The 25756-nt window shown below is 44.6% G+C and overlaps 1 protein-coding gene and 1 pseudogene across 7 annotated transcripts in view; both read right to left on the reverse strand.

Moving 5' to 3' along the window:
- GNAL (G protein subunit alpha L) overlaps positions 1 to 25756 on the reverse strand; it is a 141338-nt gene that overhangs the window by 96627 nt on the left and 18955 nt on the right. The window contains exons 1-5 of one of the 7 annotated variants that reach the window (XM_073888037.1): positions 3195 to 3216; positions 2171 to 2417; positions 1831 to 1903; positions 826 to 880; positions 556 to 675 (exon numbers count right to left, since the gene is read on the reverse strand). In XM_073888037.1, coding sequence (XP_073744138.1) covers positions 556 to 675; positions 826 to 880; positions 1831 to 1903; positions 2171 to 2312 — 390 coding nt within the window. In that variant the 5' untranslated portion in view covers positions 2313 to 2417; positions 3195 to 3216. Of the gene's footprint in view, positions 1 to 555; positions 676 to 825; positions 881 to 1830; positions 1904 to 2170; positions 2596 to 2865; positions 2888 to 3004; positions 3172 to 3194; positions 3217 to 25756 lie in introns of those variants that run through there. The other 6 variants (XM_073888035.1, XM_073888034.1, XM_073888038.1 and 3 more) reach the window with 6 other exon arrangements.
- On the reverse strand, positions 11980 to 13401 carry LOC112817863 (dnaJ homolog subfamily A member 1 pseudogene; annotated as a pseudogene).

Genomic DNA, 25756 nt, shown 5'->3' on the forward strand with positions numbered 1-25756 from the left:
CAAGGAATTAGGAAAGCGGCCATAAATACTGCAGATGTGAAGCAAACTACGTTTTTTTCCCATCACAGAATAAACATTCAGAAGTGATCCATGTTATTTACAGCATGCATTCTCTTCTCATTTGAGCTACAGGATGCACATCTTAAGAGTGAACTGAATTCTGTTCTACTATTCCCCCAGAAGCAGTCACTTACCATAAATATTTCTCTCTGCTCATGTCAGTTCTATTCTTTTGTTATCTGGGAAACTGCTTAATTGTTAATTTAGAAATACATATAGGAAAAAGTACTATCAATATTTCCTAAAGGTAGGCTATTTTCCTGATTACCAACCTCACCAATACATTCATAAAAGCATTTCTTACAATCCTATTGTCTTTAACATTTTTAACCAATGTTAATATTTTGGTATGAAAGAAAGTATTTCTCTCAGGCAGAGAGCTAGATTTTGAAGAAAGTCAAAGATAAAATAATACTAACATTGATTCTCAAGCAATCTCATTAAAAATGGTTCTCTCTTCCACCATTTAAAATATTTCAAGAAAGATTTACTTACCTGGGAATATTCAAAGTCGGTGATAGGAGCTATACTCTTGATATAGTCTGATCGAAATTGGTTTTCTGGGTTGGCCAGTGGAACTGGAGGTATGATAGTACTCATCGCTGAAACAATTGTCTAAAATGGAATGAAGAAAAAGATATATGGATAAATACAACATTTAGGTTCCTCTTATGACAACTAAAATATATAATTTCTGTCTATACAGTTTTAGAGAGCAGAGTATTTAACCTTTCTATTAACCAAACATTAAAAAAAAATCCTTACCACAATAGCATCTTTAACATTTTTCCGGATGTCCAGAATTTTCTGTTTCTTTTCCCTATATTAAAAGAGAATTGTTAACAATAAAAAAATTAAAAAAAAAGAGAATTGTTATTAATTTAATTTATCTTTAGAACTGACTTGAATCAGCTGAATGGGATTTTAAACTTCCAGCTGCAGCATGGGGCTAGACTGGTTTTTCTAGAGGTCAACATCAACCCCCAAGACAACAGTTGCAAAGTTTTTAACTGGGAAAGGAAAACATACTTTTTTTTCTTTTTTTTTTTTAAAGAATTTATTTATTTATTTGACAGAGAGAGACACAGCGAGAGAGGGAACACAAGCAGGGGGAGTGGGAGAGGGAGAAGCAGGCTTCCCACAGAGCAAGGAGCCCGATGCCGGGCTCGATCCCAGGACCCTGGGATCATGACCTGAGCCGAAGGCAGACACTTAACGACTCAGCCACCCAGGCGCCCCAACATACTTTTTTTTCTAATTTGTACACTAAGCAAACTTGAATGCACACATTACAATGTGTAGTTTTAAACTACACAGGTTACACAAAGCATGGCAACGTTGTTACGAATATTGCATATAAAAACTATACAGCTACACTTGTAAATATATTTTACTTGAATTATCCATATGTTGATAGATATGAATTGAAATAGAGGCGGACCAAGGATATAGAGATAAGTATATACTGACATATTGGTTAAGTGTGCTAAGTGCAGTACCAATAACACAGACCAATATCGCAAGATATCTAATAAATCCTATTTTGTTAGGGAAGTTATTTTATTTTTTCATCTAGACGCTACCTAAAGAAGAATTTGCCTAAATATACCAAATTCAACAACACGCTCCTATCTCACTACCCCCCCCCCCGCAAAGGTCTATTCAATGATCAAATTAATTATTCTGAGAAAGCACGTTTGGAAATGCTGGAGAGAAGTGAAAAAGTTTGCATGCAGTTTGGAAGCAAAAGCGAAATTGATCATTCCTTACTCAGGATTAAATCCATTGACATGCAGGATCCTCATTTGTTTGACGATAGTGCTCTTCCCAGACTCACCAGCCCCTGCAAACAAATAAAAAGAATGCTGTGGTCCGTGGCCCAATACCGTTGCCATCTCTCCTGCGAACCCAGACAGCAATTACCCTACCCCAGCGTAGGCATTTTCCAGTACACTCCAGATCGCGACTGGAGGAGCGGGTCCCGGTGACTGGCGGCGGTGAGCGCGGCCCTCGCCCGGCCCTGCCCTGCCCGCCCGGGCCCCGCGCTCGCTGCGCTCGGGGGTGTGCGCTCCGCTCGGGCCGGGAGCCGCCGCGCGCCCTCCGGCCTTACCCAGTAGCAGCAGGCGGTGAGTCGCTTTGTATGCCAGACGCTCCTTCTGCAACTGCTTCTCGATCTTCTTGTTGGCCTCGCGTCGTTCTTTTTCATCGACGCCCTGGTCTTCTGCCGTCTTGCTGTTGCCCAGACACCCCATGCCTGTCCGCTTGGATGAACGTCAGGCAGAGTTAGGTATTTGCACAAAAAGCAACAGAGAGTTGTAGATGTGTGTGGATCCTGCGACGGCTTCTCTTCCTTGCCGCTGAAAGAGATGCTCTGGTCTCGGTGTTTGCCGATCAGAACAGGCTTTCCTTCTCCCTCCCTCTGCCCACCGCAAACTCCCAACTAAAAAGGATGCGAGGAAGACGCGCGGAGCCAAATAAATGCTTTTTAAAGATACAGGTTTAGAATTTTCTTCTGGACAAACCGCACAGAATGAAGGGAGACCGGGCTCTGCCGGAGCTAGCCAGGGTGGCGCTGCGCCCGGCGCTCGCCCCTGGTCCCCGCGCCCGCACCGCCCGCCGCCCGCCGCGCTTAGCCCGGCTCAGCCCCGCCCCCGCCTGCACGGCCTGGGAAGCGCCCTGCGGGAGCACGAGAGTATCCCGGCGCCGCCGCGTGCTGGCCCACAGCGGCGCGGCGGGACGGAGCGCACCGCCGGTCCCTTCCGGCCGACCGTGGGCACCCGCCGGCCCGCTCGCGCCCCGCGCTACCTCCGCCGTCGGACGCGCGCCCCCTCCCGGTTCCGAGCGACCCCCGGGCCTCCGCGCGACAGGGAAGGGGAGCTGGCCTGCTCGCTGGGATCTCGCTGGGGCACTAGAGCTATCGGTGCTGGAGGGGTCGGGAGCTGACCTCTCCGAGCCCGGCCCGCGCGGGGTCCGCACCTCGGCTGCGTGCCTCTCTCGCACCCCGAGCCCGGAAGACTGGGTTTGGGCGTGCGCTCCCCGCCGATGCCTCGGACGCCTCCCTGCTCCCAGGCAGGCGAGGACTCGCGCAGGATCATGCATATTCTATCAGGGAGGAGGATCTGTAAGAGGCTCACCAGTCACACCGCCTTTGTTCCGTTCATTTTCTAGACTATTCCAGCGCACCCACGCCGCCGCCTCCCTTAGCCTCTTGTCTTTATCTCCAGCCCCCGTTTCTCCTTCGCAGTTCTCTGAACAGCTCTACTACTTTCCTAGGAGACACTATAGCTTCGAACTTTGGCTTGGAGCCGTGGAACCGAAGAAGGTAGAGACCGGTCTGCGTTCTCACTCACGGGGCTGAGTGCGAGTTCCCTCGGTTACTTGCTACCATTAGCCCGCAGAGACGGTCCGTCCGCGGCAGCTTTGCACTCGCATTCTTGGACTTGGGGGAAGGTCGGCAAAAGAGGCGACCCGGCCTAGAAGTCCGGGTTGGAGATCACTTCCTCGTGCGGTGCTGTTGTGGCACGGTCATGGTCTTCAGGCTCAGGGGGCCCGAGGCCCTGCACGCCGATTCTTCTACGTGGCCTTCTTCATCTGTGTTCAAGTGCCCCAGTTTCCTCCCAACCTACGTTTCTCTCACATTCAGCCAGGCCTGATCTTCTTTACAGAAAGCAAACAGCACCTGGTGGGGCTCCCGGCGCTCTGCTGCCTCATTCCCTCTGTAGGCCGCACCTGGGGCACAGCGGGCCTCACTTGTCAATGCGTCTCACTCAAACCCAACAGAACCTCCTGACACCCCAGGTTCCTTGCTAGTGCCACCATTTCCCCCTCCTGCCCACGCCTCCAAGAGTGAAAAAGGGAATCTGACTCTGGCCTGTCCTTCCTTACCTCTTGTTCACACCTCAGCTCCTGGCAGCCTGGCTTTGGCCCACCTCCCTACACTGAAAATGTTCTCCTTAGGGTCATCAGTGGCCTCCCAGGCATGAAATTTCATCCGTAAACTTTGGTCTTTACTTTCCTTGACCTCTCCATGGAGCTGGCACTGACCCTCCCTTGGGACTGTCTTGTTCTTTGGCTTGCATCGGATGGTGGTTTTGATGGCCTGCTCAGCCTCCAGCTGGTGGAGGTGCTTGGGACCCCACCCACCCTTTCTCCCCTGTGCACACACTCCTGGTGGGGCTGACTGCATCCTCCATCCTCTAAGCGCGCAGCTCTAACTGCGGCCACATCACATCTCCAGCCCAGCTTACCCCTTGTCCCCTGCCATCCCCAAGCATACCTCCACTTTCATCTCCCTGAGGTACATCCTCAGCTCTACCTGCCAAGGGCTGAGATCCCCTACACCTGCCCCCACACCTCCAGCCCTTTCCTTTCTGTTCTCTTTCTGTGATAAGAGTCCCTGATTTTCCAAACCAGAACACAGGTCTCATTCCTGACTCCTTTTCCTTCCTGAAAACCCAAATAGTTACTGTGTCCCATGGAGTCAGTTTCCTAAATACCAAATATCTCTTCCACCCTGTCTTCCATTACCATGGTCTTAGATTACTAATCTAACGTGGATTTTGGCAATGGCCTCCTGCTTACTTACTCGAGTGGCCCATGTGGCCACAGTGACAGTACAGATCTGCCATGTCTATCCCCACCACTAACAAGGCCTCGACCATGATCCTTTAAGACTGGGTTGGTGTAAACTCTGTGGCCTCAGCTCTCAAGTGTCTCCCCTTCCCAGCACTGCCCTGACCCTCCTTCCACCCGCATGGACTTCCTGAACACCCTGGCTTATCCATTGGGTTCGCATGCTGCTCCTCCCTGGAATACCTGGAATATCTTCTTCACTTGGCCACCTCCTACTTACTGTTCTAGCCTCACTACTCCCTTCACATTCAGTGTTAGACCCCTTCCCCGTGTTTCATAGTCTCACCAGCTCCTTGCATTGTAATGGTTTATTTATAGCTTTTTCCAAAGTCGGCTAGACCACAGCCTCCATGAGGGCCGGGCCTGAGTCTGTCCTTTACACCTGCTGCACCTGTGTCTAGTCCAGTGCCTGGCCTGGAGGAGGTGCCCCATGGATCTTTGTTGAATGGATGAATGAATTCCTGAATGCTCAAAGGGTGGGGTCTCATGAAAGGAATTTTGTCATCAGATTTTAAGTTCAGGAAACACTTGTCCAGTTTGGTACTATACTGAAAATATTAATACTTTCTAAAAAACAACAGCAATAAATTATTCTTCTTGACAGAGGCAGAAGCGAACATACAGTGCCATACTATAGGCTGAGCTAGGTTAAAGTTTCTAGTTTTGTGGAAGGGGACTGTTTATCACTGCTGCCAGGCCTCACACTTTGAGTTAACACACATGTACATGCATGGTAATATCAACCTGGCATGTACCGTGGGTAATGGGGGCAGTCAGGAGGCAAGAAAAGGTATGTAAAAATTGCATAGTACAGTGGGATGTTCATAAGGGTTTGTCAGTTTTCTTAATACTGAGATTTTTTTTAACGATTTTATTTATTTATTTGAGAGAGAGAGAATGAGAGATAGAGAGCATGAAAGGGAAGAGGGTCAGAGGGAGAAGCAGACTCCCCGCTGAGCAGGGAGGCCTGTGCGGGACTCGATCCCAGGACTCCAGGATCATGACCTGAGCCAAAGGCAGTGGCTTAACCAACTGAGCCACCCAGGTGCCCTTAATACAAAGATTTTTTTAAAAAAGATTTTATTTACTTATTTGAGAGAGAGAGAGATAGTGACAGAGATAGTGAGAGAGAGCATGAGCAGGGAGGAGAGGGAGAAGCAGGCTCCCCGCTGAGCAGGGAGCCCTGTGCGGGACTTGATCCCAGGATCCTGGCTTCATGACCTGAGCTGAAGGCAGATGCTTAACTGACTGAGACAGCCACTCAGGCACTCCTAATGCCAAGATTTTTATAAACAGTTGGAAGAAAAAGTTTCAAAACAAATCCCATGAAAACTTATAAAGGGAGAATTAAGTCAGACCTCAAAGCTACACTTTTAAGACAGCCTGATAATTCAGCTACCCTAAAAATACAGCAAAAAGTTTCCACTTGTTCAGATCTAGGATTTAAGGGTGTCAAAAAACAAGACAATGGGCCCCAAATCGAGTTGCTTATGCTAATCCCCATGTCACCAAACTGAGAATCAATTACAGTTTTGAGTTTCCTAGAAATGATATATTTTTTTAAAGATTTTATTTATTTATTTGACAGAGAGAAAGACATAGCTAGAGAGGGAACACAAGCAGGGGGAGTGGGAGAGGGAGAAGCAGGCTTCCCAAGGAGCAGAGAGCCCGATGTGGGGCTCGACCCCAGGAACCTGGGATCATGACCTGAGCCAAAGGCAGAGACTGTTAAGCTGAGCCACCCAGGCGCCCCTAGAAATGAAATCTTAAACCTGTCAATCTGGAATCGCCTGATGAGCACAGGTTAGGTAATCTGCTTCATACACCCCTGTTATCCCCTAAGGAAAAGTGACCTTGCAATAATCAACCTGCTTTTTAACCTAGTATAATTTCCTTGTTTCTGCTCCCTGCTCATTTTGAAAGGCTTTCATTTTGTGCAGCAACTTGGAGCTCCTTTCTTTCTGTTAGATGGGATGCTGCCTGATTCAAATCAAGTTTTGCTCAAATAAACTCTTAAAAATTTTAATATGCCCGAGTTTATCATTAAACGGGGTTAAAGATAAATTTTTGTATTTGAATTCTAATAAGATTTAGATGATCATATATGATGAATAATACACCCAAGAAGTTAATATGTCAATACAATAATAATAATATGTTCAGTGTAAAACAGCCTCTCCTAGTGGTTCACTCATTGCTGGCACTGTGCTAGTCCTTCCCATGGAATAATTTCTGTAGCATTTGCAATAACCCTAAAAGGAACTATTGTCGCCATTACTTTACAGAAGCTTCGAGGGGCGAGTAAGGGGTGTATCTGGGATCTGTAATAGCTGCACTAAACGACCTAGAGTGTGTTCCACAATACGCAGCTAAACATTCTAAAACAGAAAAGTAATGTCCGTATACAGTGATGCAATTTTTTTTAATGAGAAATGCAAAGGCAGTTTTACCCAGTCTGTTATCAGGTAGGCGATCAAGACACCTTCCTCTCCCCCCGCTTTAAGCCAATCATCTGGGCTTTTCCTAATCTGGTCTCGAAAATTAATCCTCATTTGTGTTTTAAACTATGGGATCAGAATCCAAAATCGTAGCTGGTTCACCTGCAGTGGCGGGAGCTGAGCTTTTGGGGAGCACCGAGCGCAGCCTGAGCCACAGGCAGGGCGAGCCTCTGTTGCCAGGCAACGGCTGCGCGGCGGCGTCGCCCGCTCCAGATGCGCACACCCACCTGCGGCGAGCAAGGGCCGCCCTGCAGCTGCTGGCCCGGGGAGGAGAGGGGAGGGAAGGGGAGGGGAGGGGGAGGGGGGGGAACCCGCTGGTGCCGCCCGGGGGGGGGGGGGGGGACGGGGCCTGGGGAGGCCCTGGGCCCATGGAGGAGGATTGGGAAGCCACAGAGTCTAGGGCAAAAGGACAAAGGTCAAAGTTGTGGCTTTCTTACTCTTGTCGATATTTAAGACAGGCTGTCTTAAGTGTTAGTGCATTTGGAAGTTTAATTATTTAAATTTTGTTTACACTTAGTTTTGTGAATTTTGAATCATGATTTTTTTTTAAGGTTTTTATTTATTTTTTGACAGAGAGAGACAGCAAGAGAGGGAACACAAGCAGGGGGAGTGGGAGAGGGAGAAGCAGGCTTCCCGAGGAGCAGGGAGCCCTATACCGGGCTCCATCGATACGGGGCTCCATCGATTTGGGGCTTGATGGATACGGGGCTCGATGGATACAGGGCTCGGTAGATACGGGGCTCGATCTCAGGACTCTGGGACCATGACCTGAGCCGAAGGCAGACCCTTAATGACTGAGCCACCCATGTGCCCCTTGAATCATGATTTTAAAATGTGGTTTTGTTTCAGACCCTCTGATTAAAGTTGGCCCATGTTGGGAAAAAACTGCCCCTGTTCTCTGGTGAGTTGGACTCAAGTCGCTGACAGCAAGGCGACGAACAGCATTTGTTTCTCACCACAAGGAGGCTCTCCGCAGATTCAATTAACAACAGAGATGAAAAATTCAAGGCACCTCTTTCCGTGTATGACAGGCCTAGATCACTATTTAAAAATGTATTAACTGGTCTCACGGTGGCGTTTTATACTTTCAAGGTTACTAAAGGATAAAACGGGACTAAGATTTTTAGAACAGATGTATCCAAAGATTTAGAAGAAAAGGAACAAAACAGTTCAGGAGAGGTAATTAGTCCCTAATTCAATGCAAGGGCGGTGCTCCAAGAAACTACAGGCTACAGCCAGTTTTGCAAACCCAAAGGTGCCAGAATGGCCACGGGGGCAGGGGATGGTGTGCACACAGCCCTCGTGTGGCTTCCTGCCACTTTAGACAACTTGCTGTGGTTTTTTTCCTCTCTCTCTCTTTAAGATTGTATTTATTTATTCGAGAGACGGAGAGAGCGAGAGCTTGAGTGAACACAAGCAGGGGGAGTGGCAGGCAGAGGGCGAAGCAGGCTCCCCGCTGAACAGGGAGCCCAATGGGGGACTCGATCCCAGGACTCAACCCCGGGATCATGACCTGAGCCGAAGGCAAGACGCTTAACCAACTGAGCCACCCAGGTGCCCCATCTCTCTTTTTTTCCTTAGTGTCTTGGTGGAAATAACCTGTGCAGATTATTTTCCCTTCTTAGCCTTGGAGCTCACTCCATGACCTAATTACCATACACTTTAAAAATACTGTGGTAAAATGTTTTACATTTTTTATAGAAAATCTGGGAAACTTACTCCATTTACCCTTTCTGTACATAATACTCTGCAATCAAATACTTGAGAATTTATTGAAATGATTTGTCCTTTTTCCCCCTTCTACAGTTGAAGTAATATTACGTAGCTTTTGGAAGGTCCATCCATAAAGGGTAGTGATGCAGTCTTTTGTTAACTGACAACTTGGAAGGTCCATCCATAAAGGGTAGTGATGCAGTCTTTTGTTAACTGACAACTTGGAAAACCAAAGCAGTGAATCAGTAGGAAAGGGATGTTAACCGTCTTTGACTCTGCCCTGTGTCCAAAAACGCAGGACTGAAATATCCTCATTGGAATACACAACTCAGTGTCACAGACAGGAGTTTCATTACAGTATAAAAACACAAGTTGAGAGGCTACTGAATAAGTTAAAACAAAACAACAACAAAAATCCCATAAAGCAGAATGGGAAATCTGCAAACAGAATGAAGCTATTACAGTTTTGCAGTTCAAAACATCCGTGAAAGCCACCAAATGGGGTCAGGTTATGAGACAGAGACATCAGAAGGGCAGTCTGTGGACTGTCAACATACTGCAAGAGAAACAACACACATCAAAGTCGCATTCAATACACATTTTCCAAACTGAAATCAAGGGGCTCAAGGACCAGAGGAGATGAGAAAAGTTGCTTTCGAACCATGAAGATTAGCATCCCTAGCTATTTAATCCCTATCTTCAACCTCAGATAGCCTAACAAATATGGAACTACAGTAGATTTTCAGACACCTGTTGTTTAATTCAGAGATTTTAATACTGATGTAAAGTTGCAAAGATAGTCTAAACAGTTTCAAAGATATTTCTTTCTTTACTAATTAACAAACATCAGGTATAAAATGTAAACTGGCAAACAAATCTACCACATGTGAATAAAGCTTAAATATTTTTTTTTCTTTTTTAAAAGGTTTTGTTTTAATTCCAGTTAGTTAACATATAGTGTTATACTGGTTTCAGGTGTACGATATAGTGATTCAACACTTGCATACATCATCTGGTGCTCATCATGACAAGTGTGCTCCTTAGTCCCTGGCACCTGTTTTACCCCCCTCCCCCTCCCCCCTCGTTTGTTCTCTATAGTTAGGAGTCTGTTTCCTGAACAAACTCCTAAAACTTAAATCTTAAGGAATCTTTTATGATAAAAAAATAGTTTTACAAATAATGCAACATATGTTAAGAAAAAAGAAAAAGAAGAAGATAGCAGGAGGGGAAGAATGAAGGGGAGTAAGTCAGAGGGGGAGACGAACCATGAGAGACGATGGACTCTGAAAAACAAACTGAGGGTTCTAGAGGGGAGGAGGGTAGGGGGATGGGTTAGCCTGGTGATGGGTATTAAAGAGGGCACATTCTGCATGGAGCACTGGGTGTTATGCACAAACAATGAATCATGGAACACTACATCAAAAACTAATGATGTAATGTATGGTGATTAACATAACAATAAAAAATTAAAAAAATAGTTTTAGCACTTAGTTTTAGATGCCATGAGTTTTCTATTCCTCAGATAACTATATTCACCAACATAATTTTTTAAAAAAGATTTTGCTTATTTATTTAGAGAGAGAGAGAGCACAAGCAGGGAGAGAGGCAGGCAGAGGAAGAGGGAGAAGCAGGCTCCCTGCTGAGCAGGGAACCAGAAGCAGGGCTCCGTGCCAGGACTCTGGGATCATGACCTGAGCTGAAGGCAGATGCTTAATGACTGAGCCACCCAGGCACCCCAGTATGGCAATTTTTCTTAAGGTAAAAGCTCTCCTATGGTGTGTGTAGCTTAGTGGTTAAGAGCATGGGTTGCTGAGCAAGAATGGCTGGGCTCAAATCCCTCTTCTGCTGTGTGGTTCTGTTTCTTTCTCTGTAAATGGGTGAGGACGATGGCACTCACCCCACAGAGTTATGGCGAGAATGATAGGAATCAATTCATTTTGTCACAGTGCCTGGCAAATAGCAAGGTCTCAATAAATGTAGCAATTATTATCATTCAACATTAATTTAACAAACACATATACATTTAACTTCTCTACATGAAGCAGCATGTTGTCCTTGAGGAGCTCCTGATTTTTTTCTACTAGGCAGAAACACGAGCAATGACATATAGTACAGTCAACACAGATTTGTTGAGAGGCTACCTACACTCAGCTGAGCAAAGTACTAGCTGCTAGTTGGAAACATAAAAGCAATGAGACATGTTGGAAATGGAAAAAAAAAGCACAGGTGATGGATGAATGGATCAACAAAATGTGGTCTATGGGTATGATAAAATAGGATTCTGCTTTAAAAAGGAAGGACATTTGGGGTGCCCGGGTGGCTCAGTCAGTTAGGTGTCCAATTCTTGATTTTGGCTTGGGTCATGATCTCAGGGTCATGAGACCGAGCCCCATGTTGGGCTCTGTTCTGAGCGAGGAGCCTGCTTGAGGATTCTCTCCCTCTCCCTCTCCCTCTGTGCCTCTCCCCATCCCCCCACTCCACTCACATGCACTCTTTTTAAAAAAATTAAAAACAAAAAATGAAATAAAAAGGAAGGACATTCTAAAAATATGCTGCAACATGGATAAGCCTTAAAGACATTATGCTAAGTGAAAAAAGCCAGTCAAAAAGGGACATTTACTGTTTGATCCCACTTCTGTGAGGGACCTCGAGTGGTCAGATTCCTAGAGACGGCCAGGAGAATGGTGGCGGCCTGGGTCGGGGGAATGGGGACTTAGTGTTTAATGGGCACAGATTTACTGTTTGGGAAGATGAAAAATTCTGCAGATGGATGGAGGCAGTGGCTGCGCACAACAATGGGAATGCACTTAATGTCCCAGAACTGTACCCTTCAAAATGGTGAATATGGTAAATTTTATGTCATGTGTATTTTGCCACAAGAAAAACAAGAAAAAGATTCACATGTAGGACCTTCATCATGACAATGATGGAAGAGAGAAATCTTTCTCCATTGTGGTTTCGGGATATTTGTTTTGGAATTTTTTGATTAGATTTAAGGGACTTCAAGTCCTTTTAGAAACATTTGCTGCAAGTATAGATTCTTACCAGCAGGTGGCAATGTAGAGCTGGAAGGACAGGGGGAGGCTGGAAGGATGCTTTATAGTGGTACATTTACATTCATTCATTCACCATTATTTTTTTTTTTGAGCTTTTATATTTGAGTTCATTCTTCATTTAAAACACTACTATAGTTGAATATTAAAACAAAAACAATAGCAAGTAGTGAGCTATGATTATAGTCCTTCACTCATTCACTACTGCATATAAAATGCCAGCAGTGTTATTGACTGGCCCCATTAAGAGGTCTGACACTGAACACCATCCCTGGGATGATGTTCATCATCCTCATAGGCTTCCCCATTGTAATGGTGCCATCTTTCCTGATTTGGATCAAAGTCCACCAGTTCTACCTGGTCCATTTCATCAGTCTCTTCTACTTCCTTCCTCTCAGGTAGGAGTTTTTCCAGCAAAGAAAGTTTATCAGGAGAGAGAAAGCCATTCTCAGGAAAGTTTACCTTAAATTCAATGATTAGGCGACCCTTCTCATATGGTCTACGATAAATTGGCATGCCTTCATTTAGCACACACTTGATATCTCCATGCTTGACAATTTGACCTGGGTGAGAGGTGATGACGATGGTTTGGTTGTCAAGAGTAGATATTGGCTTTTGAAAGCCACACAGTGCTTCAACCAGCTGTATGTCCATACACATGAAGAGGTCTTCTCCTCGCCGAGTAAAAACAGCGTGGTCCTTCTGATCTAAAACAATGATAATATCTCCTGGTTCCAGTCCTGGTTCTTGGTCTCCTTCACCATGGAATGTTATCTTCTGGCCATCCTTCATGCCTTTGTCAATATGAACTTCTAGAATCTTCTTCTCTTGAACTATCTTCCTCCCATTGCAGCTTTTACATCTGTCTTTGGGACTGATCCGTTCCCCATGGCCCTGGCACTCCATGCACACAGACTGAATTTGCTGAACCATTCCAGGTCCTATCTGATGAATTCTTATTTGCATTCCAGTACCTCGGCAATTGGGACATTAGACTGCTCCTTTCTTACCACCTCGGCCTTCACATTTATCGCAAATCCCATCCTTTTGCAGAGCTAGTTTTCGTGTTGCCCCATTATATAAATCTTCTAAGGTGACTGAGAGCTGATGCACAACATTTTTACCTCTCCTTTCTCTCTGCATCCTTCCTCCTCCTCCAAAAAACATATCACAGATGTCCATGGGGGAGCCCAAACCACCACCAGCTCCACCTTCTTTAATCGCCTATTCTCCTCCTTTGTCATATAATTCCCTTTTTTTTTTTTGCATCAGAGAGTACTTCGTAAGCTTGAGAAATCTGTTTAAACTTCTCTCCTTCATTTGGATTCTTATCAGGGTGGTACTTCAAGGCCAGTTTCCTGTAGGCCTTTTTCAATTCCTCTTGGGTGGCATTGGGTTTGACTCCCAAAACATCATAGTAAGTGGTTTCTTTCACCATTTTCTACAGCCGGTGAGAGGGCCGAGGCTGGTGTGGGGGAGTGAGAAGGAGCGCGTTGCTGGGCGCAGCTCGGGCAGCCGCGGCTCCTCTGCATCTCACCGAGTGTTCTGGAAAGTTCCCCACCATTATTTTTTTGAATGCCTATGCATCCATAGCCTTGAGATTTCAAGGATTAATTAGGCATTATCCCCCAGCTCAGGCAGTTTACTAGTCTAGTAGAGAGGGACAGACATGCAATCAAGTAAATGAGGTAAAGTTCTCTGAATTCTGTAGAGATTACAGCAGGAACCCATAGGTGTGTGTGGTCAATTATAAAAGTGAAGAAAAAAAATATCATTTCCTTTCCTGGAGAAATGCATGCTTAACTTTGCTAGTCACCTTTCATCTTAATTTAAAAAAGATACTGAAAGGTGCTTTATATCTAGCATCTCGTCTGATCATCACAGCAGCCTACAAGATGCACATTATTATCCACATTTTGCAATTAAGACTGTTGGCCTGAAGGCCCCACAGGGTCCTGAAAGGGGTGGAGCACCTGTCTGATCGCAAAGCCTGTGCCTTTTCCAGAAGGAACTCTCCAGCCCTTCCAGATTGAAAAAAAATCACACCATTCTTCTTCCACTAATTCCAAAAGGAAAAATCAAACAAGCCCACCTCCTTTCTAACTCAGTTAGGCAGATTAATCTGCATATAATGACTGATGAATTAATTAACTCTTTGCCCAGTTGCCTTAGCAACTGGTTTCTTTTAGAATTTGGCTTGGTTACAGAGTTTAAAGCAACAGTGTTCCTTTGACAACAGTCAAATTGTATATGAAATTAAATGGAACAGACACATTTTTTACCACAGGTGGGAACTATGTAGCTTTCTCAGAAAAGTTGGAATGGCTCTTCCTAAAGCTTGCAGGGCTGTTGACAAAGAACAAGGGAGATAGAGCCTAATATTTGTCTATATTTGCCATTACATGATTTGTTTACATTTGCATTAAGTAGGAATGATTCAACAGATTTAAACTATAAATAAATGAAAGACTGACATTCAAAAGAGGTCTTTGACTGCAGATAAATCCCAGTCCATCTTAGATGTATTATAGGATTGAGCAAATACAGAAATGTGTTAATGTTGTTATTGACAGCCAGGATTTTCAGAGAGGAAGAATGATGTACAAATACAGAATGAGGGAAGGCAAGGGAAAGCCTGTGAGGATGAACTGGGATTGTAGTTGTCGCTGTGAAATCATGATTTCCAAAATATATATGTATATGTTGATAGTATGGGCATGCATGTGTGTACATTTGTATGCTGTGTACATATATATGTATATATAGTTGACCTTGAACAATGCAAGGTTGGGGTGTCGACCCCCTGCACAGCTGAAAATCTGTGTATAACTTTTAACTCTTCAAAAACTTAACTATGGGGTGCTTGGGTGGCTTAGTCGGTTAAGCATCTGCCTTCAGCTCAGGTCATGATCCCTGGGTCCTGGGATTCAGATTTGCACTGGGCTCCCTGCTCAGCAGAGAGCCCGCTTCTCCCTCTCCCTCTGGCCCCTCAAATAAATAAATAAAATCTTAAAAAAACAAAAAGACCCCAAAACTTAACTACTAGTAGCCTACTGTTGACCAGAAGACTTACTGTTAACATAAACAATTGATTAAATACATATTTTGTATGTTATATGTATTTTATATTCTTAAAATAAAGTAAGCTAGAGAAAAGAAAATGTTATTAAGAAAATCATAAGGAAGAGAAAATATATTTATGGTACTGTACTGTGATAAAAAAAAACCTAGGTGTATTTGTGCAGTACAAATTTGTGTTGTTCAAGGGTCAAGTGTACATGCATGTATTTGTTCGTTTTGTCTGCTGAAAAAGCCAAGAAGTTAAGACACTCCAGCAGCAGTGAGCGCACCTCCTGCCCAGGTCTGAGTCTTAGTCTTAACTTATCACCACAAATAACCAGGGCTCCTCAGAGAAATGGATGATACCAGCCTGAGGGGCAGGGTAGCTGCAAGGTAAACCTGGAACATGGTCACACCAGAAAGTAAGAAGTGCTTTAGAACTGTTGGGGGTATGTCAATGGGACACAAGAACCAGGTCGAAGGGGCTCTCATTTAGTCAAATCTGGGATGATATGAGCACCCAAATATTTGGGTACAGAAATGAATTCTAAACCACTGAAAAATATAGGAATATTATGTGTCTGTGCCAATAACAAAGAGATAAATAAATGAATGGGGGAGAAGGGAGGGCTCTTGCTAGCTAGCTGCTAGAGAATGTGAACGGAGTCTTGGAATGGGAGAATCAGCATTTGCAACCAGCATAGCGAAGTTTGGGTCAGGCAAGATCCAGAAACGGAGGCTCAATCTAGGGGAACTTTTTTTTTTAAAGATTTTATTTATTTGTTTGAGAGAGAGAGAGTATGAGAGAGAGAGAGCACGAGAGAGCGAGCGAGCAAGAGAGCACAAGTGGAGGGGAGGAGCAGAGGGAGAGGGAGAAGCAGGGAGCCTGACTTGGGGCTGGATCCCAGGACCCTGAGATCATGACCTGAGCCGAAGGCAGACCCTTAACTGATTGAGCCACCCAGGCGCCCCTAGGGGAACATTTTTTTTTTTAGAGATTTTATTTTTTAAGTAATCTCTACACCGAACATGGGGCTTGAACCCACAACCCCAAGATCGAGAGTTGTATGTTCTTCTGACTTAGCCATGCCACAGAGGAGCATTTTCATGAGGAATAGAATTTCTGTACAGTTTCCTCACGGACTGCTCATCAGTTACAGAGTAAAACATAATAACTAGTCAGTGGAGAAACTAGACAACAATTTGGGTGATTAAAATTAACACTATCAAAGGAGGAGGGGTGGACATTGTCTGCGTCCAGATGCAGATCCTGAGAAGGACATCTGTCATCTAGGTAGTATTCTGGCCAGGGAGGCATAACCTGAGCCTAAGGCAGGAGGAAACATCGGGCAAACCTGAACTTTAACAAAAGGGAGGGAGGGGGACTGTAGTCTTCAAAAATGGCAATGTCATAAGAGGCAAAAAAAAAAAAAAAAAAAAAAGAAAGACAAGACTGTGGAGATGTTCCAAGTCAAGGGCAACTAAAGAGAGATGGAAACCAGATGCTGCCCCAACCCAACCCAAGCCTGGATCCCGTGCTGGAGGGGAAAATCTATACAAGACATAATCGGCTCAACTGATGAAACTGGAATACGGATGGGAAATTGGATGTATTGATGGTGTCAGTGTTAAACTTACCGAAGTTGCTACCCGCACCTTGGTTCTGTAAGATGAGTGCACACTGAAGTCTCTTAGGGGTAAAGGGCCGTGATGCTGACAACTGACTCTCAAATGAGTAAGGAAAAAATCATATATCTATATCTAGACCAAAGATTCATAGAAAGAATGCAAATGATAAGGCATATGAGGCAAATACTAGCAACAGGTGAATCTGGGTGACAGATACCTGAGAGTTCTTTGTCTTCTTCTTCTTCTTCTTTTTTTTTTTTTTTTGGTTAAGATTCATTTATTTATTTGAGAAGGAGAGAAGGCCCACATGTGCACTTGCATGCACACAAGTTGGGGGAGGGACAGAGAGAGAGAATCTACAAGCAGACTCCCCACTGCATGTGGAGCCAGATGTGGGGCTGATCCCATGACCCATGAGATCACTACCTGGGCCGAAACCAAGAGTTGGACCCTTATCTGACTGAGCCACCCAGTCACCCCCCTGAATAAAAGGGGAAGGCGCCCCCTTCCAAATAAAAAGTTAAACAATTAAAACAACACCAGAGGGATTCTTTGCTCCACAAAAGGCTCAAAAACGCGTTAAGAATCAAGTGCCCCTAGGGCATCTAGTTTTGCACAGAGTTCTCTCCAGGCTGTGTGTCCTTGTTCAGTCAACAACCGACACAGATGCAATATTTCTGTTCATGTCCTTTAGTGGTACATCAAGGGCATGGATAGTAATAACATAGTGTTATTACTATAGTGTTAACGTTGGACAGCTAAGAGCACCTGACTACCCTCAGCCTCTGTGATTATTAGAGCTCCTTTAGCTTTGCCATTGTCAAGTCTCCGAAAATCACTTGCTGTCCTGCTGCCATCAAACGGGTCCTCAGCGGTTCCACAGGGACTCACACCACACACCCATCTGGCCTGGAAAGAGCTGTCTCCAATAGTGGCAGACTGGGTCTGTGGGAAGTTTCAAATAAGAAATGTAAGTCAGGCCTGTGTCCCTTCAGTGCTGAGGTCCTGGCAGGCCCTGGCACATAAAGTCCACTACTTTATGTGCAGCAGAAAGGATCCCATGCGGGGTGTTCTCTTGGTTTCACAGACCCATGCTCTTGGGCCCAGAAGGCTGGCCCCTGCAGACCGCCTCATCTGGGCTCCCTGCACCCAGCTGCCTAGGGTGCAGAGTGGACGGAAGGATGGGGGTGAGGTCAGAGTGCTTCCCACCGCTGTCTCCCTGTCCGGCTGTGGTCTGGCTGTGACTTTCTTCTTCACTGAAAGCCACAGTTCCTGGCCAGAGGCCCTTCGATCGGCTCCAAGAACTGCTGTGGCCTCCTGCCCCTCAGGCCTGGGCTGGCGATGGCCCCCTGCTGTTGCCAGCTCTGGGATGCCACGCTATCCCTTCTTGGTTTCCCGAGCCCTCTGCAAACTTTTATAAATAATATATTCATCAAGCTCCCTTAAATAATGTGGTTTGAATGGGACAGTTGTTTTCTGTCGGGATCCTGACCCGAACGGGGTCCTTCCTCTGAGCGGATGTGTCTCTGTGCCAGGCCCATGGTTTGGGAAGCATAGCCACCTGGATTTGAGAGTCCACTGCTATGTTGGGCAGGTGTCCCCGTGCTGTGATCTGACATGCTTTCAGAAGGAAGACTAATCCCCACACTGGAAAGATGAGGGAAGGGGCAAGTGGGGGGTTCAATCTACACAGAACTAGAGGCCCAGCCAGGGCGGCGAAGACAGTACACATTACGAGGAAGAGTGGAAGGGAGAAACATTCAGAAAAACTTGCAAGAACTTGGGGGGTGGGGGCGAGGGAGAATGGAAAAGTGCTCAAGATCCTTAGAATTGACTGGAAGACAATACATCGAACGTGAAGCCTTTGCAGGTCATTATTGCAAAGAAGCAAGCTATTCTACAAAGATGATTAAGATAATGTACAAGCTAATTTCGTAGGCACCATATAAATATTTGGCTACATGTATGTTTTTCAAGTTTTGATTTTGAACTTACAAAACGTTGTAATAGCATAAAATTTTTCTGCATACCCTTCACCCAGAGCCTTCCTTGTTAGCGTGTTGCTGCATTTGCTTTATCATACACTCTATGTTTTCATACTTCATATGCAGATGCTTTTTCCAGAACTGAGAGTAAGATGCAGACATTCTGTCCTTGTCAATGCGTATTTCCTAAGAACGAGATTCTCTCATTGAACCACAAACATCACTACAGTCCTATTAGCTAATCTACAGTCCCCATTCAAACTGTCTATCTTTTTTAGTACATCTGGGAAACGTCCACCCTGCAGTTGATGTGGGAAAACTATGAAGGATGCTTTTCATGCGCTGAAGGAGGATGTGACCACCAGCAGCTTCCAAACAGCACGGCAAAATCTCCTCTCCAACAAGGGCCTGCCCCCCGCGCCCCCCAGGGCCTTTTGCAAATAGGGGTTGCAGAATCCTGGTGCAAATCTTTTAGGACAAATGCTATACAAAGGCATTGTCAAGGGTGCCTGGTGCTTTTTCAATTCCTCATTCAGGAGATTACCTTTCTTATTATTTAACTTTCAAATTAGTTAAAAATAAAATCAATGACTCCACATTAGAAATATAACTGCTCACAAGTATCTTTAATAAAGCAATCTCATCCCACCCGTGGAAAGAAAACATAATAGTTCTGGAGGCACACTGTTGGCCCAGGGGAAGGGGAGGTTTTCGCTTTTGCTTCTGCCCTTTCACATTCTCTGCGCTTTTTACAATTAATTTGTATTCCTTTTTTTAAAAAAGATTTTATTTATTTTTGAGAGACAGAGAGAGCGAGCCAGCGCACAAGCAGGGGGAGCGGCAGGCCAAGGGAGAAGCAGGCTCCCCGCTGAGCAGGGAGCCCCATAGGATCCCAGGACCCTGGGATCATGACCTGAGCAAAGGCAGTCACTTAACCAACGGAGCCACCCAGGCGCCCTAATTTGTGTCCTTTTAAAGAGACCAATGGACGACTGAAATTACTGAAATTATCCGTCCCTTGGAACCACCTCTTCAGTTCGTCTGACTCCCTTACCGGCGCCGCTTGCTAATACTCTCAGTGTCGGAGACCCTCTCATTGGCCCAGCGCTTTCCCCTCCCTTTGGAAAAGTTCCCAACAGCATCTCTGTGCATCTACGCAAATCCTCTCCCAACCCTAGACCCCTGCCAGTGTCTCCTGCCCGAAGGGGACCCTGGTCCTGCAGTGACTCATCTCATGGAAATCCCACTGGGTTTTTTTTTTTTAATTTTTTATTGTAATGTTAATCACTATACATTACATCATTAGTTTTGGATGTAGTGTTCCATGATTCATTGTTTGTGCATAACACCCGGTGCTCCATGCAGAACGTGCCCTCTTTAATACCCATCACCAAGCTAACCCATCTCCCCACACCCCTCCCCTCTAGAACCCTCAGTTTGTTTTTCAGAGTCCGTCATCTCTCATGGTTCGTCTCCCCCTCCGATTTCCCCCCCTTCATTCTTCCCCTCCTGCTATCTTCTTCTTCTTTTTTTTTTTTTTAACATATATTGCATTATTTAACTCCCTCCCTCATTGCTGTGATTCTGTGAAAGCCTGGTCTCTCTACTAGAATAAGCCCCTCCAAAGGCTCTTTCCTACAATGCTTGTCAGATCTGTGATGTTTACTGAGTGAATGAAAGAAAGTCTCCAGGGCCTCCACTAAGGGACAATGGTGTTCCCCTGGGAACGCAAAGCCAATGCCATGGAGTGGTTAGGATCCTTGGCTAGCCCATGACATCCCCACGGTCCCCACGATGCCCGTGAGGATCTGTACCTGGCTGTGTCTAGTTTTGTTCTGTGCTGTGCTTGTCAGCACCAAATGGACAGAAAACACCTGACCCTCAGCCCTTTCAGTTTTATTCATGTTTCACAATCGTTTCGGTTTACTGTATCTTAAGTGATGATCCTATGATACTAAAAATCTGAAGCAATATATTTATCGACATAGATTTTCCATGAACACTATTAGCATCTTTTTAAAGTCTATAATCCACAGAGGAAAAAGAATTTACTATTACGGATGAATTTTCCTGGCAGAGTAGAATTCTCCCCCTCCAATTAAGAATAAAAGGAGATATGGGCGCCTGGGTGGCTCAGTTGGTTAAGCGACTGCCTTCGGTTCAGGTCATGATCCTGGAGTCCTGGGATCGAGTCCCGCATCGGGCTCCCTGCTCAGCGGGGAGTCTGCTTCTCCCTCTGACCCTCTTCCCTCTCGTGCTCTCTATCTCTCATTCTCTCTCTCTCAAATAAATAAAATAAAATCTTTAAAAAAAAAAGAATAAAAGGAGATATTTAAATCTTCATTGACTATATTTCTGAAACATTACTTTGCATTCCTGCTTAACCAAATAAAGTGTTCTTAAAGTAACTTACGTTTCCTTGATTTTATAGGATCTTATAGAAATCAAAACAAATGATCAAAATTCTACATTCTCCACTGTTGTTTTCTTTCATATGACAATGAAATGCTTGTATGCAGGAGACTTATTTATTTTTTTAATTTTTTAAAATTTCTTTTATTTTTTAAAAGATTTTATTTATTTGAGAGAGAGAGAGAGAGAGACAACATGAGCGAGATGAGGGGCAGAGGGAGAAGCAGGCTCCCTGCTGAGCAGAGCACCTGACGTGGGGCTCGATCCCAGGACCCTGGGATCATGACCTGAGCCGAAGGCAGATGGTTAACCAACTGAGCCACCCAGGCTCCTGCAGGAGACTTTTTAAAAAAAGGTTTTATTGTGGAAATTTTCAAAGATATGCAAAAGTAGACAGAAGAGTAGAATGAGTCCGATGTAAAATAATCAACAATATTGCTTAATGTCATAAAATATGCAGTCACGGTCAGTGTGGGAGAAGGCTCTTGACACCAGGCCTCAGGTTTCCATGGGAGTTCCCACACTCTAGTTCCAAGATCTGGATGTCTCAAGGACCTCTGGATATCCATCTTCTTGCCAATCCCAAGCTGGGAATGATTACTGCAGGATTAGTGGTGAAGTATAGTGAGATGAAGAATGTGACTTTCCTGGCTGCTGATGTTATTTGATCGGGTATATTGGAACAGAAACTAAAAATACATCCTATACTTACAAAAACACACACCCAACTCCAGGCACAATTCCTACAATAGAGTAGGAGAGTGACAAAATCTTTATTGATCCCATGTTGATTGTATGCTAGGAATGTGGTCATTTATTTGTCATCCCCCCCTTCCTTTAAAAGCTGAATATAGAACAGTATATAAAGTACAGTATATACTATAAAAAGTATATAAAGAAAAGTTTGATTCCTTTGAATCTAGTTGATCATGTTTTTACTATACATGCAAATAATCAAGCCACTGCCCGTTCCTCAGAGCTGGCTGGAGCCTGAGAGCAGTTCATTGAGGCCACATCACCATGCTTTCGGCCCTCCGAGCTCCAGAGATGAAGGTTTTAACCTAATCCAGTCTGTGTGATTTGAACCTTTTGCATAAAGAAAAGGTTACTGCTCTTGCTTACCCCCTTAACTCCACCAAGAAACCACTGAGCCTCTGGAAAGACAGTTGTGTCTGTCCAAGAACATGAGACACCCCCCACCCCCAACCCTGATGCTTCACTCTTTCCTGGTGAGTTGGGAGCATGAATGTCTTGAAAAGTCTTGCAGTGCAAACCTTCCCACAGCGTGGCACAGATCAGTCAGGGAGAAATAAGAACCACTTCTTCACTGCTAATTCTCTGTCAGCTCCTTACCTTCTCACCTGCCTGATATTTATTTGGATTTTGTTTGTATGGAGTTTATCACTGATCTCTGCAAGTATTTATTGAGTGCTGATGACATGTCAGGTGTCTCAAGGAGTGAGGGACTCACACACTGATGAGCTGTGAGTTCTGTTAAGGATTTTATTCTTTATCCCAAGGACGGTGGAAGTCACCAAGCTGTCAGAAGCAGGGCAGTGATGGGGAAAGTTTGGTCTCAAAAGAATTTTAATATTTGGAGAACCGATGACAGGTAGGACAAAACTAGAATCAGGTGGCAGTGAGCAGGTGGTGTGCTTTCTCCCGGACAGAGGTGACAGGAGCAGTTTTGCAGAATGAACGGGTGTGTGACCTGACCAGGCATGTGCAGAATCACATGTGCACACAATGTGCTTGGATTTCTTTAGCACAGAAAAAATATTCCCAGAAGAGAAGAAAGAGAACATACAGGTGAGGGGATGGGACCTACTGCTGGTTTAACTCCAATTCCAGAACGCTGCTGGGTGTCCAGGTAAGCGCCCCCTCCCGCCCCCCCAGGTCTCACCCATGGGCGCCGCGTGGGAGCCCATGGGGCAGGGCATGCATCAATGCATCAGACCACCTGCTTTAACTTCCCTTCGACACAAGGTAATGGAAGAAATCGCCCAGCACTCACCATTTCATACCTAGGAGCTTAATACATGCTAGTTTTCCCACTAACAGAACACCGACGTGGGTGGTGGCCACCCCAAGTAACCAGTATTGGCTCCTAGGGTCCCTGGGGCACAGGTGGGAGATTGCTAGAAGCCTCTGGGCTCTCGGCGCTTTCCTGTTCGACAGCACCACCTAGCGGCTGGGTCTAGGAATAACCCACCTGTGAGCACAGAACTTCGACACCTCTCACACGTTCAAATGCCCGCAGGACTGCCAGGCACCACCTCCTTTTCCTTCTCAGCAGGATGGTGCAGAGTTTCATTTCTCCTTTTCCCCCTGTTTGCTATTTCTCAGGTTAATCAAAACTAGGAAAACGGCTATTTCAAAAATACACAGTGTCTCCTTTATCCGTTCCTTCTTCCCCTTCTCGTTTCCTAATATTGCTGTTTCCTCTCTTCCTGAATGTCCCGGTACTTCTGCTTACATTGTTGATGTTAGCTGTTAAATTATTGTGTTCATTATCAGTTATTGGGTTCTGCTGACTTAACACTGACATTGATAAAAAACAGCGATTCAAAGTATACTGACATCTTAATTTGTTTTGAAAATTCCATATATTCCCCCTAAATTTGTAAATGTTGGTAAAGGTCCATATTTAGAAACTTGAAATTAAGACTCTTGATATTGCTAATGTACAACACAATTAAAATTATAACAATAGAGGCTAAAATCGACATCATTCACTCTTGAGCAGATATCCTGTGGGCTAGCACATAAAGTGCAGAGTTGTGGGGACTCTTGGTTTCAGCTCAGGTCATAATCTCAGGGTCATGGGATTGAACTCCCTGTCAGGCTCCTTGCTCAGTGTGAGTCTGCTTAAGTTTCTCTCCCCCTGTCCCTCTCCCCCAAGATAAATAAATAAATCTTTTTAAAAAAGTGCAGAGTTGGGGGGTTCCTGGGTGGCTCATTTGAGCCGTGGAGTCTTGGTTTCAGCTCAGGTCATGATCTCAGAATCGTGGGATCAAGGGCTCCCTACCAGTTCTATGCTCAGTGTGGAGTCTGCTTAAGATTCTCTCCCTCTGTCCCTTTCCCCTTTCTAAGATAAATAAATAAATCTTAAAAAAAAAAGTGCAGAGTTGCATGTGGTTAAGAACAAAAGGCTCTAATGTCCAGAATATTTAAGGAACTACTATAATGCAACAACAGAAAGACAAATAACCCAATTAAAAATGAATAAAGGATTTAAATTTAGACACTTCTCTAAAGAAGACACAAATTGTTGTGGTGCCTGGGTGGCTCAGTCGGTTGAGTGTCCAACTCTTGATTTAGGCTCAGGTCATGATCTCAGGGTCGTGAGACCGAGCCCGGCAGCAGTCTCCACACTTAGCCTGGAATCTACTTGTCCCTCTCCCTCTGCTCCTACCCCTGCGCACATGCTCCTCCTCTCTCTCTCTCAAATAAACAAATAAAATCTTAAAAAATAAAAGAAGACACAAATTGTCAATCAGCACATGAAAAGATGCTCAACACTATTAGTCATTAGGAAAATAATAATCACAACCACAGTGAAAACAATTTCACACCCACTAGGATGGCAAAATCAGAAAGACAGACAATAACAAGTGTTGATGAGGATGTGGAAAAATTGGAACCTGTACCTATTGTGGTGGGAATGTAAAATGATTCAGCTGCTTTGGAAACTGTTTTACACTTTGTCAAGAAGTTAGACAGAATTACCATATGACCCAGCAATTCTGCTCCTAGATATTTACCCAACAGAAATGAAAACATACGTGTACCCATAACTTGCACATGAATGTTCATGCCAGCCTTCTTCATAAGGGCTAATAAATGGAAATAACCCAAATGCCCATCACCTCAGTGAATGGACAAATAATGTGGCACATCCATGCAGTGGACTATTATTAGGCCATGAAAATAAATAAAATCCAGATAAATGTTACACATTGATGAGATCATGTTTGTATAATTATTTATGTCACATGCCCACAATAGACCATTCCATAAAGACAAAAAATAGACCAGTGGTTGCCAGGGGCTGGGAGGGGGTGGAAAATAGGTAGGGGATTTCTTCTTGGGGAGGATGAACATGTTCTGGAACTAGACAGTAGTGATGATTCCACAACTTCGTGAATACATGAAAAGACACCAACTTGTACAATTTTAAAAACAATGAATTTCATGGTATGGGAATTATATTTCAATTATGAAAAAAAAAGAAAATTATATTTCAATTAAGAAAAAAAGATGACAGTCTTTAAATGCATAGTGGGATGTCCATGTTCTCATTTCTGTTTTTTCTCTTTAAAGATTTTATTTATTTATTTGACAGAGAGAGACACAGCAAGAGAGGGAACACAAGCAGGGGGAGTGGGAGAGGGAGAAGCAGGCTTCCTGCTGAGCAGGGAGCCTGATGTGGGGCTCGATCCCAGGATCCTGGGACCATGACCTGAGTTGAAGGCAGACGCTTAACGACTGAGCCACTCAGGCACCCCCTCATTTCTGTTTTGTCAATGGTTATTTCTGATGTATTTTGTGCCAGATTCTTCCAGATTATATGGTGGCCACAGAAATGAACCAAAATGGATATGGCTTCCATTGAATATAGAATCTGATACCAGATTTAAGCTACGTTTATAAATATCTACAATATAAGGTAAAAGGTGTTATAAGGGAAGTACATATAAAATGAACAGAGACT

Source organism: Callorhinus ursinus, unplaced genomic scaffold (genome assembly GCF_003265705.2).
Source record: "Callorhinus ursinus isolate GAN/ISIS: 27379988/994484 unplaced genomic scaffold, GSC_fseal_2.0 scaffold86, whole genome shotgun sequence".
Classification (NCBI taxonomy): domain Eukaryota; kingdom Metazoa; phylum Chordata; class Mammalia; order Carnivora; family Otariidae; genus Callorhinus; species Callorhinus ursinus.